Source organism: Pagrus major, chromosome 8, assembly GCF_040436345.1.
Source record: "Pagrus major chromosome 8, Pma_NU_1.0".
Lineage (NCBI taxonomy): Eukaryota > Metazoa > Chordata > Actinopteri > Spariformes > Sparidae > Pagrus > Pagrus major.
The window spans coordinates 24,412,849-24,431,050 of record NC_133222.1 but is presented as its reverse complement, the minus strand read 5'-3'; the positions used below and the strand labels follow the sequence as shown (position 1 = coordinate 24,431,050).

General features: G+C 38.1%; 1 protein-coding gene across 1 annotated transcript in view; it reads right to left on the bottom strand.

The window, feature by feature from the left end:
• carmil2 (capping protein regulator and myosin 1 linker 2) overlaps nt 1-17,890 on the bottom strand; it is a 109,205-nt gene extending 91,315 nt beyond the window's left edge. Inside the window, 5 exon segments of the mRNA XM_073471216.1 lie at nt 10,931-11,052; nt 11,315-11,374; nt 12,496-12,546; nt 13,202-13,305; nt 17,863-17,890. Coding sequence (XP_073327317.1) covers nt 10,931-11,052; nt 11,315-11,374; nt 12,496-12,546; nt 13,202-13,305; nt 17,863-17,890 — 365 coding nt within the window.
• Between the last annotated feature and the right edge of the window lie 312 nt (nt 17,891-18,202).

The following is an 18,202-nucleotide window of genomic DNA, read 5'->3' as shown; positions in this document are numbered from 1 at the left end:
TGATCTATCCACTGACATGATGTGTCTACTGACAATCTATCGACTGATATGATGTGTCTACTGACATAATCTATCTACTGATATGTGTCTACTGATATGATGTGTCTGTCTACTGATATGATGTATCTACTGACATAATCTATCTACTGACATGATGTATTTACTGACATAATCTATCTACTGATATGATGTGTCTACTGATATGATGTGTCTGTCTACTGATATGATGTATCTACTGACATAATCTATCTACTGACATGATGTATCTACTGACATAATCTATCTACTGACATAATCTATCTACTGACATGATGTATCTACTGACATCATCTATCTACTGACATCATCTATCTACTGACACCATCTATCTACTGACATGATCTATCTACTGACATGATCTATCTACTGATATGATGTATCTACTGACATGATGTATCTACTGACATAATCTATCTACTGACATAATCTATCTACTGACATGATCTATCTACTGACATGATCTATCTACTGACATGATGTATCTACTGACATGATGTGTCTACTGACATGATTTGTCTACTGACATGATTTGTCTACTGACATGATCTATCTACTGACATGATCTATCTACTGACATAATCTATCTACTGACATAATCTATCTACTGATATGATGTATCTACTGACATGATGTATCTACTGACATAATCTATCTACTGACATGATGTATCTACTGACATGATATTTCTACTGACATGATGTGTCTACTGACATGATGTATCTACTGACATAATCTATCTACTGACATGATATATCTACTGACATGATGTATCTACTGACAATCTACTGACATGATGTCTCTACTGACATCATCTATCTACTGACATGATGTATCTACTGACATGATCTATCTACTGACTTAATCTATCTACTGACATAATCTATCTACTGACACGATGTATCTACTGACACGATGTATCTACTGACACGATGTATCTACTGACATGATGTATCTACTGACATAATCTATCTACTGACATGATGTATCTACTGACATGATGTATCTTCTGACATAATCTATCTACTGACATGATGTATCTACTGACATAATCTATCTACTGACATAATCTATCTACTGACATGATGTATCTACTGACATGATGTATCTACTGACATAATCTATCTACTGACATGATGTATCTACTGACATAATCTATCTACTGACAAGATGTATCTACTGACATAATCTATCTACTGACATGATGTATCTACTGACATGATCTATCTACTGACATGATCTATCCACTGACATGATGTGTCTACTGACATAATCTATCGACTGATATGATGTGTCTACTGACATAATCTATCTACTGATATGTGTCTACTGATATGATGTGTCTGTCTACTGATATGATGTATCTACTGACATAATCTATCTACTGACATGATGTATTTACTGACATAATCTATCTACTGATATGATGTGTCTACTGATATGATGTGTCTGTCTACTGATATGATGTATCTACTGACATAATCTATCTACTGACATGATGTATCTACTGACATGATATTTCTACTGGCATGATGTGTCTACTGACATGATGTATCTACTGACATGATGTATCTACTGACATGATGTATCTACTGACATAATCTATCTACTGACATGATGTATCTACTGACATAATCTATCTACTGACAAGATGTATCTACTGACATAATCTATCTACTGACATGATGTATCTACTGACATGATGTATCTACTGACATGATCTATCTACTGACATGATCTATCTACTGACATGATGTGTCTACTGACATAATCTATCGACTGATATGATGTGTCTACTGACATAATCTATCTACTGATATGATGTGTCTACTGATATGATGTGTCTGTCTACTGATATGATGTATCTACTGACATAATCTCTCTACTGACATGATGTATTTACTGACATAATCTATCTACTGATATGATGTGTCTACTGATATGATGTGTCTGTCTACTGATATGATGTATCTACTGATATAATCTATCTACTGACATGATGTATCTACTGACATGATATTTCTACTGGCATGATGTGTCTACTGACATGATCTATCTACTGATATGATCTATCTACTGACATGATGTATCTACTGACATGATGTATCTACTGACATGATGTATCTACTGACATAATCTATCTACTGACATAATGTATCTACTGACATGATCTATCTACTGACACGATGTATCTACTGACATGATGTATCTACTGACATAATCTATCTACTGACATGATGTATCTACTGACATGATGTATCTACTGACATAATCTATCTACTGACATAATCTATCTACTGACATGATGTATCTACTGACATGATGTATCTACTGACACAATCTATCTACTGACACGATGTATCTACTGACACAATCTATCTACTGACACGATGTATCTACTGACACGATCTATCGACTGATATGATGTGTCTACTGATATGATGTGTCTGTCTACTGATATGATGTATCTACTGACATGATGTATCTACTGACAATCTATCTACTGACATGATGTATCTACTGACATAATCTATCTACTGACATGATGCATCTACTGACACCATCTATCTACTGACATGATCTATCTACTGACATGATCTATCTACTGATATGATGTATCTACTGACATGATGTATCTACTGACATAATCTATCTACTGACATAATCTATCTACTGACATGATCTATCTACTGACATGATCTATCTACTGACATGATGTATCTACTGACATAATCTATCTACTGACATGATGTGTCTACTGACATGATTTGTCTACTGACATGATTTGTCTACTGACATGATCTATCTACTGACATGATCTATCTACTGACATAATCTATCTACTGACATAATCTATCTACTGATATGATGTATCTACTGACATGATGTATCTACTGACATAATCTATCTACTGACATGATGTATCTACTGACATGATATTTCTACTGACATGATGTGTCTACTGACATGATGTATCTACTGACATAATCTATCTACTGACATGATATATCTACTGACATGATGTATCTACTGACAATCTACTGACATGATGTCTCTACTGACATCATCTATCTACTGACATGATGTATCTACTGACATGATCTATCTACTGACTTAATCTATCTACTGACATAATCTATCTACTGACACGATGTATCTACTGACACGATGTATCTACTGACACGATGTATCTACTGACATGATGTATCTACTGACATAATCTATCTACTGACATGATGTATCTACTGACATGATGTATCTTCTGACATAATCTATCTACTGACATGATGTATCTACTGACATAATCTATCTACTGACATAATCTATCTACTGACATGATGTATCTACTGACATGATGTATCTACTGACATAATCTATCTACTGACATGATGTATCTACTGACATAATCTATCTACTGACATGATCTATCCACTGACATGATGTGTCTACTGACAATCTATCGACTGATATGATGTGTCTACTGACATAATCTATCTACTGATATGTGTCTACTGATATGATGTGTCTGTCTACTGATATGATGTATCTACTGACATAATCTATCTACTGACATGATGTATTTACTGACATAATCTATCTACTGATATGATGTGTCTACTGATATGATGTGTCTGTCTACTGATATGATGTATCTACTGACATAATCTATCTACTGACATGATGTATCTACTGACATGATATTTCTACTGGCATGATGTGTCTACTGACATGATGTATCTACTGACATGATGTATCTACTGACATGATGTATCTACTGACATAATCTATCTACTGACATGATGTATCTACTGACATAATCTATCTACTGACAAGATGTATCTACTGACATAATCTATCTACTGACATGATGTATCTACTGACATGATGTATCTACTGACATGATCTATCTACTGACATGATCTATCTACTGACATGATGTGTCTACTGACATAATCTATCGACTGATATGATGTGTCTACTGACATAATCTATCTACTGATATGATGTGTCTACTGATATGATGTGTCTGTCTACTGATATGATGTATCTACTGACATAATCTATCTACTGACATGATGTATTTACTGACATAATCTATCTACTGATATGATGTGTCTACTGATATGATGTGTCTGTCTACTGATATGATGTATCTACTGATATAATCTATCTACTGACATGATGTATCTACTGACATGATATTTCTACTGGCATGATGTGTCTACTGACATGATCTATCTACTGATATGATCTATCTACTGACATGATGTATCTACTGACATGATGTATCTACTGACATGATGTATCTACTGACATGATGTATCTACTGACATAATCTATCTACTGACATAATATATCTACTGACATAATATATCTACTGACATGATCTATCTACTGACACGATGTATCTACTGACATGATGTATCTACTGACATAATCTATCTACTGACATGATGTATCTACTGACATGATGTATCTACTGACATAATCTATCTACTGACATAATCTATCTACTGACATGATGTATCTACTGACATGATGTATCTACTGACACAATCTATCTACTGACACGATGTATCTACTGACACAATCTATCTACTGACACGATGTATCTACTGACACGATCTATCGACTGATATGATGTGTCTACTGATATGATGTGTCTGTCTACTGATATGATGTATCTACTGACATGATGTATCTACTGACAATCTATCTACTGACATGATGTATCTACTGACATAATCTATCTACTGACATGATGCATCTACTGACATAATCTATCTACTGACATAATGTGTCTACTGACATGATGTGTCTACTGACATTGTGTCTACTGACATAATCTATCTACTGATATGATGTGTCTACTGACAATCTATCTACTGACATGATGTATCTACTGACATAATCTATCTACTGACATGATGTATCTACTGACATGATATTTCTACTGACATGATGTATCTACTGACATGATGTGTCTACTGACATGATTTATCTACTGACAATCTATCTACTGACATAATCTATCTACTGACATGATGTATCTACTGACATCATCTATCTACTGACATAATCTATCTACTGACATGATCTATCTACTGACATGATGTATCTACTGACATGATGTATCTACTGACATAATCTATCTACTGACATGATGTATCTACTGACATAATCTATCTACTGACAAGATGTATCTACTGATATGATGTGTCTGTCTACTGATATGACGTATCTACTGACATAATCTATCTACTGACATGATGTATTTACTGACATAATCTATCTACTGACATGATGTATCTACTGACATAATCTATCTACTGATATGATTTATCTACTGACATGATGTATCTACTGACATAATCTATCTACTGACATGATCTATCTACTGACATGATGTATCTACTGACATAATCTATCTACTGACATGATGTATCTACTGACATAATCTATCTACTGACATAATCTATCTACTGACATGATGTATCTACTGACATGATGTATCTACTGACATAAACTATCTACTGACATGATGTATCTACTGACAATCTATCTACTGACATGATGTATCTACTGACATAATCTATCTACTGACATCATCTATCTACTGACATCATCTATCTACTGACATGATGTATCTACTGACATGATGTATCTACTGACATGATGTATCTACTAACATGATGTATCTACTAACATGATGTATCTACTGATATGATGTATCTACTGACATGATGTGTCTACTGACATGATCTATCTACTGACATAATCTATCTACTGACATGATGTATCTACTGACATCATCTATCTACTGACATGATGTATCTACTGACATGATCTATCTACCGACATGATCTATCTACCGACATGATCTATCTACTGACATGATGTATCTACTGACATGATATTTCTACTGACATGATGTGTCTACTGACATGATGTATCTACTGACATAATCTATCTACTGACATGATCTATCAACTGACATGATATTTCTACTGACATGATGTATCTACTGACATAATCTATCTACTGATATGATGTATCTACTGACATGATCTATCTACTGACATGATGTATCTACTGACATGATGTATCTACTGACATAATCTATCTACTGACATGATGTATCTACTGACATAATCTATCTACTGACAAGATGTATCTACTGATATGATGTGTCTGTCTACTGATATGATGTATCTACTGACATAATCTATCTACTGACATGATGTATCTACTGACATGATGTATCTACTGACATGATGTATCTACTGACATAATCCATCTACTGACATGATGTATCTACTGACATGATGTATCTACTGACATGATTTGTCTACTGACTTGACGTATCTACTGACATAATCTATCTACTGACATGATGTATCTACTGACATAATCTATCTACTGACATGATGTATCTACTCACATGATGTATCTACTGACATAATCTATCTACTGACATGATGTATCTACTGACATGATATTTCTACTGACATGATGTGTCTACTGACATGATGTATCTACTGACATGATGTATCTACTGACATGATCTATCTACTGACATAATCTATCTACTGACATGATGTATCTACTGATATGATGTATCTACTGACATGATGTGTCTACTGACATGATGTATCTACTGACATAATCTATCTACTGACATGATGTATCTACTGACATGATGTATCTACTGACATGATGTATCTACTGACATTATCTACTGACATGATGCATCTACTGACATAATCTATCTACTGACATAATGTGTCTACTGACATGATGTGTCTACTGACATTGTGTCTACTGACATAATCTATCTACTGACATGATGTATCTACTGACATGATCTATCTACTGACATGATGTATCTACTGACATGATGTATCTACTGACATAATCTATCTACTGACATAATCTATCTACTGACATGATGTATCTACTGACATCATCTATCTACTGACATGATGTATCTACTGACATAATCTATCTACTGACATAATCTATCTACTGACATGATCTATCTACTGACATGATCTATCTACTGACATGATGTATCTACTGACATGATGTATCTACTGACATAATCTATCTACTGACATGATGTATCTACTGACATAATCTATCTACTGACAAGATGTATCTACTGATATGATGTGTCTGTCTACTGATATGACGTATCTACTGACATAATCTATCTACTGACATAATCTATCTACTGACATGATCTATCTACTGACATGATGTATCTACTGACATAATCTATCTACTGACATGATGTATCTACTGACATAATCTATCTACTGACATGATGTATCTACTGACATGATGTATCTACTGACATGATGTATCTACTAACATGATGTATCTACTGACATGATGTATCTACTAACATGATGTATCTACTGACATGATGTATCTACTGACATGATGTATCTACTGACAATCTATCTACTGACATGATGTATCTACTGACATCATCTATCTACTGACATGATCTATCTACTGATATGATGTATCTACTGACATAATCTATCTACTGACATGATGTATCTACTGACATGATGTATCTACTGATATGATCTATCTACTGACATGATGTGTCTACTGACATGATGTGTCTACTGACATGATCTATCTACTGACATGATCTATCTACTGACATGATGTGTCTACAGACATAATCTATCTACTGATATGATGTGTCTGTCTACTGATATGATGTATCTACTGACATGATGTATCTACTGATATGATCTATTTACTGACATAATCTATCTACTGACATGATCTATCTACTGATATGATGTATCTACTGACATGATGTATCTACTGACATGATCTATTTACTGACAAGATGTATCTACTGACATGATGGCGTGCAGTCAGGCTAAAGGCTAACCCGTATAAACCAGCACTACCAAGCCTTTTCCTCGCGAACTCCAGGTCAGTCGTCAACAAGATGGACGAGATCAGAGCGAGAATCATTCCCTACTGTGCGACCATCATCACAGAGACCTGGCATAACGACAACACACCAAACACCGTTATCCAACTAGCAGGCCTCTCTGTTTACAGAGCGGACCGCACGAGTGACTCCGGTAAGACCCGCGGGGGAGGTGTGTGTATCTTCGTGAACAATAAATGGTGCACAGCTGTGGACATGGTGGAGAGACATTGCTGCCCTGACCTGGAGCTCCTGGTGGTAAAGTGCAGACCTTTCTTTTTGCCGAGGGAATTCACAAACATAATAATCATGGCCGTTTACATCCCCCCGCAAGCTAAGGCTAAGCTTGCTCTGGAAAAGCTACATGATAGCGCTAGCAAACAGCTCACAGTGCACCCGGACAGCGTGGTCATTGCAGCTGGGGACTTTAATCATGTGGACTTTAAACTGGTCATGCCGAAATTTCACAAAAATGTGACTTTTGCAACTCAAGAGAACAATATACTCAACCAAGTCTACACCAATATCCCAGGAGCATTCAAAGCAACTCCATCTGCACACCTAGGCCAGTCAGATCACATCTCTCTCAGCCTGACCCCAGCGTACAGACCACGGATCTGCAGAGAAAAACCCACCATCAAAACAGTGCAGGTATGGACTGAGGAAGCCACCTCAATGCTGCAGGACTGTTTTGAAGACACAGACCGGGGCGTGTTTGCAGAGGGGGCAGACCTAGAGGAATATACTGACTCTGTCTTGGTATATATCAATTTCTGCACAGGAAATGTCACAACACAGAAGACAATAAGAGTGTTTCCTAACCAGAAACCATGGTTTAATACAAATGTGAGAGCACTACTGCGGGAGCGAGATGCAGCCTTCAGGTCAGGGGACAAGCAGGCCTACACTGAAGCACGGGGGAATCTCCACAGAGGCGTCAGGGAGGCAAAGCGGGAATACAAACAGCGCATTGAAGAACACTTCAACACCCACAACTCCCGCAGCATGTGGAATGGCATCAAGGCACTGACGGACTACAAATCCACCAACCTGCTGCCTGAGGATGACGCCACACTGCCTGATGCCCTAAATCAGTTCTTTGCTCGCTTTGACACCCAGAGGGAGGAAGCAGCTCCACTTTTCACCCTGGCTGATGAGGAACCAGCGCTGGCCCTTGAGCAACATAAGGTGAGGACCGTCCTGAGGGGAGTCAATGTGAATAAGGCAGCTGGTCCAGATGGAGTGCCCGGGTGGGTTCTGAAAGCATGTGCCGACCAGCTTACAGGTGTGATAACCAACATATTTAACCTGTCACTACAACAAGCTGCTGTCCCAACATGCCTCAAAACCTCCACGATCGTCCTGGTGCCCAAAAAATCCCCTGTGAAGTGCCTAAATGACTACCGGCCTGTAGCACTAACACCAATTATTATGAAGTGCTTTGAGAGGCTGGTGCTCTCACACCTAAAGGCTACTATCCCACCTGACCTGGACAAGCACCAATTTGCATACAGGACCAACCGCTCCACAGAAGACGCCATCATAACAGCCCTCCACCCCGCCCTGAACCACCTGGAGACACCAAACAACTATGTGAGGATGTTATTTTTGGACTTTAGTTCTGCATTTAACACAGTCATCCCCCACAAGCTGGTCTCCAAACTGTACATCTTGGGTCTCAGCTCCTCCCTGCGTGCATGGGTCATGGATTTCCTCATGGACCGTCCACAGCAAGTCAGAGTGGGCAAAAACATCTCCTCCACCCTCACTCTCAGGACTGGAATCCCTCAGGGCTGTGTGCTGAGCCCAATGCTCTTCACACTATTCACACATGACTGCACCCCCATCTACCCCTCAAACACTGTCATTAAATTTGCCGATGACACGACTGTAGTGGGCTTGATCTCAGAGGAGGATGAGACAGCTTACAGGCGTGAGGTGGATCATCTCATACAGTGGTGCGGAGCAAACGACCTCATCCTCAACACCTCCAAAACCAAGGAGATGATCGTTGACTTCCGTAGGACTAAGGTGGAACCGCACGCCCCCCTCCACATAAATGGGGAGACAGTGGAGGAGGTAGAAAAGCTGAAGTTTCTGGGAGTGGTGAAGGCGGCTCAGCGCGTCATCAGGTTGGAGCTCCCCAGACTGGACACCAGTTACACAAAAAGGCTCAACAAGAAAGCCCTCAGCATCCTCAGAGACATCACACACCCCGGTCACTCCATGTTTGAGCTGCTACCATCTGGCAGAAGGTTCAGGACAATCAGAACCAAAACAAACAGACTGAGAAACAGCTTCTACCCCAGAGCTGTTGCCTCCATCATCCCACTTCCATCATAACAGTCACTGTTATACACATGCATGTTATACATGCTGCTGCTATCACTTATTATTATCATCATTATTTGAAGCTGCACTGACACCTTTCTGCTGCACAGACACTTTCTTTCTTTTATATATACTGCTGCTCCTGTCTTGTTTTAATCTCCATGTGTGCCTTTTATATTTTTAAATATTTTTTTTTAATATATTTTATATTGTCTAACTTATGTTGTCTTTTACCGAGAATAGTCGAACGAAGTTTCATTGTACACCCTGTATAATGACAAAAGATTCATTCATTCATGATGTATCTACTGACGTGATCCATCTACTGACGTGATCCATCTACTGACATGATCTATTTACTGACAAGATCCATCTACTGACAAGATCCATTTACCAACATGATCTATCCACTGACATGATCTATCTACTGACATGATCTATCTACTGACAAGATTCATCTACTGACAAGATCCATCTACTGACAAGATCCATTTAACAACATGATCTATCCACTGACATGATGTATTTACTGATGCATATGGAGCCAAAGGGAACTACACGTTGATGGAGAATATGAGCATGTTGAGGAGTGAAACTCACCCTGGTGATGAGTCAGGGAAGATCCTCTTCAGTGAGGCAGTCATGTGACTAACCATGGCCTCAAGATCCTCAACATCAAATACACTGAAAGACAGAGTCTGCCTGTCTGTCTCCAAAACAATCTGGAACACACACAGTATCATGGATTCATGCATGATGGTTAATGTCAGCATAAACATATAAGCCAATCGTGTCTTTAGCTTTACATCCAATTATTGAAATATTTAATCTCACAATGTTTTACAATAATTACGGTATATTGCTCTTATCTTGCATCTAGTGCTCTACTGAATACAAATATACTGTATAACTGGGTAAAAATACAGTAAATGATGAAGAAAAATAATTAGATTTTTACAAGTATGATTTTGAAAGAGAGTTTACCTGTGTCAGGCTGTGAACGTTGATGGAGCAAATCTCCAGGTAGCTGAATGTGCTCTCCACCTACATGGACATAATAACCATGGTGGTTAAAAGTTCTCCAAAATCTATCCCTCCATTTTGCATATATATATACAGGGTTGGGATATCTTTACCAGCACAATATGATAAAGGTGGATGGTACAGAATTTAGTTTGTGCTGCTCTAACTGAAAAAAAATAATTTTGAACATTCAAAAGCAGCATTGATTTTCACAAACAGTGTCCGTGTTATCCTCGATATTCTAAAGAACACACTGGTAATCATGTATATGGAAAATATTCAGTTGGTTGTGACGAATTTCAACAAAAACTGATCACTATGAGGTTTAAGTTATAACAGGGGAGTGAAATAATGTCTTTCTAGCAGTGATGGAATGTAACTAAGTACATTTATGCAACTACTATACTTCAGTGCAATTTTGAGGTACTTGTACTTTACCTGAGTATTTACTACAGCCGTTATATCAATTGGCTGATATTATCGGCCGATATTTGCATATCACAGATAAAGTAGCGCAGATTTGAATATATTCATTTAATTGGCAATCAGAAACTGATTCTGACAATCAGTAAAATGTGGGTGAAATAATCATCCAGGCCGATAATCAGTCAACCTATAGTATACAGTATATACATACATGTAAATATTGACTTATAGTTTTGAAACATTTATTGCCATTTATTTCTGATACTTTAAGACTTTTACTGAAGTACTATTTGTATGGGAAACTTTCACTTTTAACAAAGTTATTATATGGAGTTATTTTAACAGCTCAATAACTATCAAATAAAGTGTCAAAGCAGTATCTGCTTACAAATCACAGGTTTCAGATCTCTATAAGAGCATCTCCATCAGTGTGTTTTCTCTCTATAGTTCAGATAGAGTCACACATCTGAAAAACTATTGAATTTTCTTTTTTTAAAAAACAATGAAGGCCAGAAAATGAAAAGAAATGTATGTAGCACAACTTTGCAGCCCTTTAGGAACACCCCTGCATTCCCAATGACACATCAGAGCAGTCAGAGTGAGCAGTTTAACCGGTTCATAGAAATGAGAAAAATACAACCCAGATATTTCAAACTTTGTGGAAAGAAGTTGCTAATGGGTGTTGGTTTACAAAAGATGTGTGAGCTGTGATTTACCCTGACAGGCTGTTTGTTTAAAACCAAGTAACATCTCCATAGACTCAGTACCTATGACAGAGAGACATAAAGAGAAGAAGAAGAGAGAGGTTGTTAGACATGACTGACAGACCTATAGCTCCCCCGTCAGGAACAACATGGCTGTTGCATCTGGCACAGCAGTTGTACCAAGGGTTTTGTAGTTAGTTAGTTAGTTAGCTAGCAGTAATTTTAGGTTTGAAATGAGATTTAAAACCCTCAAAAAGTATTAGGTAATTTTTCAGGTGTCACCTTTATTATTTCACTTGATTAGATCTGTATATCCTAGGAAGATATTAAACAATATACCATAAACTGAGTGCACACAGTGAACTTGGGGTTTCCAGGACCCTGAGGGTCTGGGGACCAAGGGGCCAGGGCCTACCTTATGTGTTCTGTAATACAGCCTTGCCTCAAGCAGGTTACAGTAAAAACATATACATAATGACATACACACTAATCCAACAGGATGGGACTGTAATACAAAATTGTTCAGAGCAGTCTTTCACATACACCAATAATGGTTTGGTTTCTGCATGTTTGATCCAAGTATATCATATTTGTCCTCTACTTAAAACCTCTGAACCTGCCATGATTGCACCTGGTTTCTATATGCAGTAAGCATAATACATTCAATATTAGAATGAAAGTCTTCATTGCCCCAGGTGGGAAGTGGGCCATCACTCACCACAAACCTGTTGGCTGATCTCCCACATGGCTGATTGGAGTGGTTCAGGACAACAGGAGTCACCAGACAGACTCTGTTTGGCTTCAGCAGCTCTGAGATCTGATCTGCTCACAGGGTGACACACACAAACAGGGGCACTGTCAGCCAGCAGAATTGACCGAACTCAAGTATCTGATAATGACTACTGCTGAACCTTTATCATCCATTATCATCTGCATATAGCTAATGTGAACTACCTTGTTCCATTCATACTACATACAACAATGACAGTGACATTCTGGACCAACATAGACTCATCAGAAAGAGTACATTAAGGGCCGGATCTACTAAGATCCCAAATTGCTTGTACTAATCTGCGTGCGCAATCTAGAAATTTGCGTGTGGGGTTGAACCGCGGTTTGCGGGCGATTTACTAAGAGTGATTGCGTAAATGACAACAGGTGCAAACGTGTTGGAGACACGCCTATTTAAATGAGGGTTTAGCGTGTTTCATGGTTTTCAGCATGGCGAGTTTGAGAGAGCGAAAGCACAAAGTGAAATTCGACCCTTTGGAATTAGAAGTGTTGGTAGAGGAAGCGAATAAACATTTCAATGAGCTACAGCAAAGGAATCTGACGGTCGCGCAAAGGAACGCCGTGTGGGAGAAAATCGGTGAAAAAGTTAATGCTGTTGGAAAAAACAGGCGAACAGTGGATGAAGTGAAAAGGAGATACCAAGACATCAGAAGAAGAACAAAAGACAAATTGGCGTATAATAAAAGGTCTGAAAATAAAACAGGTGGGGGCACCGTGGATGAAATGCCTCTGACCAGCGTTGAGGAGCAGGTGCAATCTGCTCTGAGTTCCTCCAACAGCTCCAAAATGGCAAGGCTGGATAGGCGATATGTTCTAATGATAGTTTCCTCATTCATCCCAAAAAATGTTAACACGAGGGTGAAAAATGCATTCTCGGCGTCTCCTTCTTGCAACAATAACCGCAGCCATGTGTGCGCAATTACGCATACAAACCGTTTGCACCTCCCTTTGAGACGTGTTAAATATAGAAGCAGTTTCTATTAGCAAAATTGCTTTCAGGTTTGATAAATCACTTTGCGTGTGCTAAATTAATATATTTACATTTTCTCCACCCAGAACACGCACAATTGCATGTAAACGCCCCATATTGCATATTCAGTGCTGCAAACGTAGTAACTGGATGCAGACGCGCTATTTTGCACCTTTGACAGACGCAACCCTTTTTGCGCACTGTTAGTAAATCAGTTTGTACAATTTTTTGCGTGTGCAAGGAGTTTGCACACGTTTTAATACACGCAAACCTTTAGTAGATCCGGCCCTTAGTGTCTTTTATGTTCTGTTTTTTTATTTTTTTTATCAAGTTTGTGGACGACATAACCATCATTAGCCAGATTGTAAATAATGATGAGAGTTCATATTGGGAGGAAATCAAACCAAAGCAGCTGATTCCAAAGGCAATCTAACTTATAAGGGCAATCATTAAAAAAGCCAACATGTTTCAACCATCAGGTTTTCATGAGGGCTTCGAACAAACAACACCATGTGGCCCCACCTATATGGTGGCCAACTGGAGGCATTCACATGACCCAGATGATGACATACCAGGTGAAACACATTCAAGTTAATGAAGCAATGAAACAACAAAAGATTAGATGACACAAAAGGTTTACATGCTTACAACATAAATAACAGACGCCCATATACATAATATAATAATAATAATATCCCAAAAGGCAATTAAAAAAAGAGGGGGAAGCCTTTACAGAAAACATGTGGAATATATGTCATCATTGAGACCAGGATACTTCAACACATCCAGTCTATGAATCCAAAAAGCCTCCCTTTGGTTGAGTTTTTGTATTCTGTCTTGTTTCCTGGCTCTCCTCTCCAGGTTTGATGTGCTCGATACCCTCGATGAGCAACAAAGCATCATTAACATTGTGATGTTCACTGAGGTGTCTAGCTATAGGGTAATCGGATTCCTAGTCTAATGGCATATTTTTGCTTGGCAAGGCGATCCCTCAGATGTCTTTTGGTATGGCCTTTGTAAAAGACGCCCTCCACACATGGACATGACAGACTGAATATAACAAAAGTGGTGTTGCAGCTTCTGGGAACTTCATCAAAAGCTTTAGTTTGTAGAACATTAACACAGTGAGGCCAGTGCATACATTTAAAAGTGCCAGCTGATTGTTGATTTTAGAAAAAAGGAGGTAGAGACACATCCCTGTCTACATCAGTGGAGCTGAGGTGGAGCAGGTAAACTGTTTTAGGTTCCTGGGAATCAACATCACAGAGAACCTATCTTGGTCATCACACATCACCATCCTGGTTAAAAAAAAAAGCTCAGAAATGACTGCTCTTCCTAAGAAAACTTAAGAAGGCTAAATTCCTGTGCCAAGTTTTCATCAACTTTTACAGAGGAGCAATAGAAAACATCCTGACTGGAAACATCACAGGAGGGCTCTGCAATGCACTTTTAACATTTTCTTAATGTTTTAATATCTTATTTTAATGCATTTCTATATCTCTGTAAAGCACTTTGAATTGCCTTGTGTCTGAATGGTGCTATATAAACAAACTTGCCTTACAGTGGGTGATTAAAACCGCCCAGAACATCACTGGTACCATCTACAGAGCATCAGTGATATTTGTGAAGTGAGATGTCTGCACAGAGCCCAAAGGACACTAAAAGACAACACCCACCCAACCGCAGTCTGTTCAGAATCAGAATCAGAATTAGAATCAGAAATACTTTATTTTCCCCAGGGGAAATTGTTTATGTTACAGCTGCTCCCATTCAAAGTTCAGAATATGCAGAAATAATAAAAATAATATTAATGATAATAATAATAATAATAATAATAATAATAATAATAATAATAATGATATATAAACAAGAACAAAAACAAAACAAAAATACAAGAAATGTACACTCCACTACAGAGCAATAATGCCAAAGTTGAAAACTTTGTGTCTGACACTCAGAGCGAGGGAATTTTTGAGAGTTGTTGTCTGACTTTTGTCAGAGTTCACTCTGCTGCCATCTGACAAAAGATACAGAAGTATCTGCTGCCATACCACCAGACTACAGAGCAGCTTAGTCTGTGAGGCTCCTGAACTCATCACCAACACTCCACCATGAATTGTTTATTTTTCTGACTTGATTATTATTTATTAATTAGTCTAAATAGTAATAGGTTTTTTTATGTATGTTGTTTAGGGAATTTCAAACATATATTTCATTAGACAATGAATGTTTTGGAACCTTAAATATGGAGTTCGTGAGATCTGAAGAGGACCTCTGTGGATCACTTATGGAAGGAACAAAAAGTGTGCCAGCAGTTGATTGCTAATTAGGAACCACCCCGGGAGAGGAGGTGCAGTAGATACAGCATCAGTTGTGTCACCTGCTCTTTTTAAAGGCTCAGTCAAACCAACATTAATGACAATAATCTTGGGACTCTATCAGATAAGTTAAATGGGATTGACCAAATCAGTGGAGACTAATCGAGTTTGAGAATGTGTGCTATTTATCAGTGATGTGTTAATTCATGAATTGGTCCAATGTTTTCCAATTTTACGTAACCATGCTCCTCAAAAGAGATGCAGCATGCTCTGCTGTCACTTGTGAGATCGAAGTTGGTGGTAACACATTCCCTGAACTAACTGTTCTGGTTAGTAGTCACTATGTTACCAAGCCTCCAGCACCACTTTTTTGTGAGGAATGGAATATTCCTAGTTTGAGAACATTCAAAATGTGTTTTTAGTCATTTTTTCAATGCGAACAACTGACAAGGAAGCCATGGTTGCCATGCCTACATCTGTAGTCTCTCCTTTCCCTTGGCCAAATTGTTCTATGAAGAGTTTCACAGACATGTTCATACTGAGTGCAGCTGACAATTGTCCACTCTTGTAGATATTTAGCAACAAAAGCAGTCATGATTGAAGCAGTAATAGGAAAACAATTTCAAAGAATCTTGTGGTCTCTGACCTCTGTCCCGTCTCTTTCCTCAGTTCAAACCACAGATCGAGTCATGTTTCCTTCTCTTTGTCATTTGGTGTTACTGACTGTTACAGTGGAAACAGCTGTTAGCTGAGGCCATAGTGGCTACCCCCTCGATATAAAATTACATGAGTGCAACTGACTCAAAGGTGAGTACATGTGACCTCTGTAACAGCAAACCTAAGCTTGACTTACTCTGTAGTCCAGTCCAAGCCAGACAACCAGCTAACAGTTATCCCCTCACAGCCAAACAGTTCTTTTACACCGTTGTGATATTAATAGTGACCAAAATATTAGATACACTTCTCACTATCACACAATACAACAACATCACAACATACATCCTCCACAATGAACATAAAGCTGAATAGACATCATTCAAAAATAGAGACAAACTGAACATTCCAACCTTCATAAAGGTAGGATTTATCTTATAAAACTACATTAGTTTTGACTAGTGTATCTAAATATCTAAATGTAAATATACTGTATGTGATTAGCAGTACCTGTGGTAAAACATTCAAAAACAGTGGCATGGTTCTTTCAAAGCACTGAAGATCAGCTACTGCTTTATTTCAAACCTTCAAACAGTCACTCAGACAAAAGAGCATGTTGTTGGTGTTGAAGTTGGCTCATCTTACCTCGCAGGCTCTGAGAGACGGAGTCCATACAGTAGACTTAAAGAAGACACTATTGATGGAAAAATACACAAAAAGTCAAGCTGTGATCATCTGCTGCTCCTCCAGTGTCCCACCTCCAACATGAGTGAACTTCCCTTACTGAAAACTGGTCAGACTTGGTGTTTCACACTACATTATTAATACAAAAGGAAGGGGAACTGGAGGAAAACATAGATATTTAATTAGCAAATCTTGTGTCCAGACCTAAAAATAAATCCTATCTAAATAAGACGTCAGTATAAATTGGTAATCATTCAGTGCCGGCTGAAGAGTTGAGAGCAGAGCAGGGCTGGTATGTGGC